Here is a 2,459-nt window from a genome sequence, read left to right on the forward strand (position 1 = left end):
ATGGATGAAAATCAGAAAATGAGACCAAATGGCAGAGTGCAGTCATTAAAGTTCTTTGTAATATAATACAAATTAAGGGCTTATATATAGCTATAAATCAATGATAAGTGCAAATAAATTTTGAGAGGTGCATAGTATACAATATGGATCTCAAATCTATAGATTTCAATTAGTTTCCTGCAAAATTAAAGAGAATTGTGCTTCATCCCCTTCCCGGGACCAGACGAATATTCTTTTACTGTTGAATTCCACCAAATTGCATTAAAATACTTCACATAAAACAGTACCAAGAAACAGTTATTTATCAGTTAAACACCTCAAAAACAGAAAAAAAAAAAAATCCTGTAAAGGTTGAAAACAAAAACATGTCGATTCTACTGCCATACAACAGCAGCACTAACAGATTTCTAACCCCTGTTTTTTACAATTTACACCACTAACAGCTGTTGTGCCGGATCTAAATTCGGGAGGTAAAACCAATCAATAATACATCAGTTGGGAGTTCCAGTCTCTGGTTCATAAAACCTACTGCTCCTATCACCTGTATGGAAAATATCAATTTGGATGCTTTAGAAATCTAGTTTATTTCTTCAGAAAACACAATGTTTAAAATTACAGCAAAAGGGTACCTGTATGAAATTGAGATTTTCCCAAGGTATTTTCTGAGTTACAAGCTCCCACAGTATAACACCGTAACTATACACATCTGACCTTCAATTTCCCAAACAAATTAAAATTATATTAGAGCAATAATTTATAACTTTTTATCTGTAACTATTAATACAACAGAGATAATGGACCTACTTTTCATCTGCGGGTTCATTGCGAAGTACTTCTGGAACCATCCATTGAGGCTATATATTTTAAAAATAAAATGAGAAATTATATACAGAAAGATAAACAACAAAAATAAAAATTTATGTTAGTAGAAGATAAATTTGATGGAATGTTTGAAGGAAGTACTCACAATTCCATTCCCCGTTTTGGCTGTCAGAAAGGTGTCCCGCTTTAGCCGTGACATCCCAAAATCTGCAACCTGCGCATATAGTTAACATTTAAGAACACATACTCCAATCCAACCGAGCACTGTTCTTTTGGAGCAAATTAAATAAGCTTCCTCAGTATTTCACAAGTGCACATTTCATTATAATGTGCAGTAAACATATACTCTAGCAATTAATCTCTGATATTATATATAACCTTATCAAATTTCTCTGTATTTCACAAGTGCACATTTCATTATAATGTGCACTAAACACATACTCTAGCAACTAATCTCTGACATTATATATAACCTTATCAAATTTGCAAAAAAATCATATTCATGTGATTACTTCACTGACCATCCAAATTATAGAAGTTAAAACAGTAAAAAGTAATACCATCTTGAAAGAAGAAGAGAGAAATGTAGTAAAATTATGTCTTATCTTTTTTATTATTTATTCACATGTCCCTTTTAAATTAACTGAAGTTAATTATTTACCAACTTCAGTCATGTTTTCATAAATGAGCGTATGGCGCAAATATTTAGTATGATATTTACCATCCTCTAACTTCTCTTCTGCACCTTTACCATACCCAATCCCAACCTCAACCGAAACCACTGGAAAAAAAAATGCAATAGAATCAAACATCACCACCAAACCTCAAAAAAATTAAAAATAACAACCAAACCCCACCTCCAAAATAACAGTCGCAATAGCTTCCCCTGTTGTCAGCCCAGCACTCGCTGAATCACAACAAACGAGCATAATCGCATACTTAAAAGAGCATCTGTATAATTTCTATGGAATTAAAAAAAAGCTCCATTCTATGGAATTAAAAAAAATTTATGGAAGCAATTTTCATTAACTAACTTCTATGGAACTAAAAAAAAATCCATCTTTCTAGTTCATTAAAAAATCTTTTACTTTTTCTAAAAATATCTTTTTAGGAGAAAGTTTATTCCATCTTCACAATTGATAGTTATGTTAAATATGTCATACACCGCTCTGGCTGCCTTCCAATGTCAAAGTCAAGTGATGGTATATTGGAAGGTAGCCAGTGCGATGTATGAGGACAAAGCAAAAGTCCAAGTTATTGTACTTCAATTTTTAATTGCTTCAAGTTTAGATGTCATTTTTTCAGTATATTTGATTACAATCAGATTAAGAGCACTAAAATCTTAACAAAATTTAAGAAATAGCCTATTAGCATTAAAAGCGTTTTTTAAACAGTAAAATTTAGTTTAATAGTAATAGAATAGTGGGAGAGCTCAAAACCGGATTCTTAGTTATTCAATTTACTATTATTCCATCAAACTTTTTTTTTGTTTCAAATTAATTTGTTGGTTTCGAAGGATCTGACGGTGCATAAAAAATGGTGGAAAAAAAAATCTAAACATACTTTAAAAGAAGAAAAAAATTGCACGAATAAACATCATTCTCAATATTGACATAATAGTTTGATATTTGTTTTTT

The 2,459-nt window shown here is 31.1% G+C and overlaps 1 protein-coding gene across 1 annotated transcript; it reads right to left on the reverse strand.

Annotated features, from left to right (window-relative positions):
* Window positions 1–457: 457 nt before the first annotated feature.
* On the reverse strand, window positions 458–1,496 carry LOC144544021 (serine/threonine-protein kinase EDR1-like). Its single transcript, XM_078292443.1, has 5 exons — window positions 1,488–1,496; window positions 968–1,036; window positions 805–854; window positions 630–711; window positions 458–541 (listed from the first exon to the last, which is right to left on the reverse strand). The coding sequence occupies exons 1-5, from the start codon at window positions 1,494–1,496 to the stop codon at window positions 458–460; spliced, it is 294 nt and encodes a 97-aa protein (XP_078148569.1).
* Window positions 1,497–2,459: the final 963 nt, after the last annotated feature.

Source organism: Carex rostrata, chromosome 26 (genome assembly GCF_964058835.1).
Source record: "Carex rostrata chromosome 26, lpCarRost1.2, whole genome shotgun sequence".
Lineage (NCBI taxonomy): Eukaryota > Viridiplantae > Streptophyta > Magnoliopsida > Poales > Cyperaceae > Carex > Carex rostrata.

What these genes read in the sequence shown, in the direction of transcription:
- LOC144544021 (XM_078292443.1), bottom strand. An exon ending in AATGAACCCGCAGATGAAAA is followed by an intron (nt 712 to 804) that starts GTAGGTCCATTA and finishes GGGAAATTGAAG; the next exon opens with GTCAGATGTGTATAGTTACG. An exon ending in AAAATCTCAATTTCATACAG is followed by an intron (nt 542 to 629) that starts GTACCCTTTTGC and finishes TTTTCCATACAG; the next exon opens with GTGATAGGAGCAGTAGGTTT.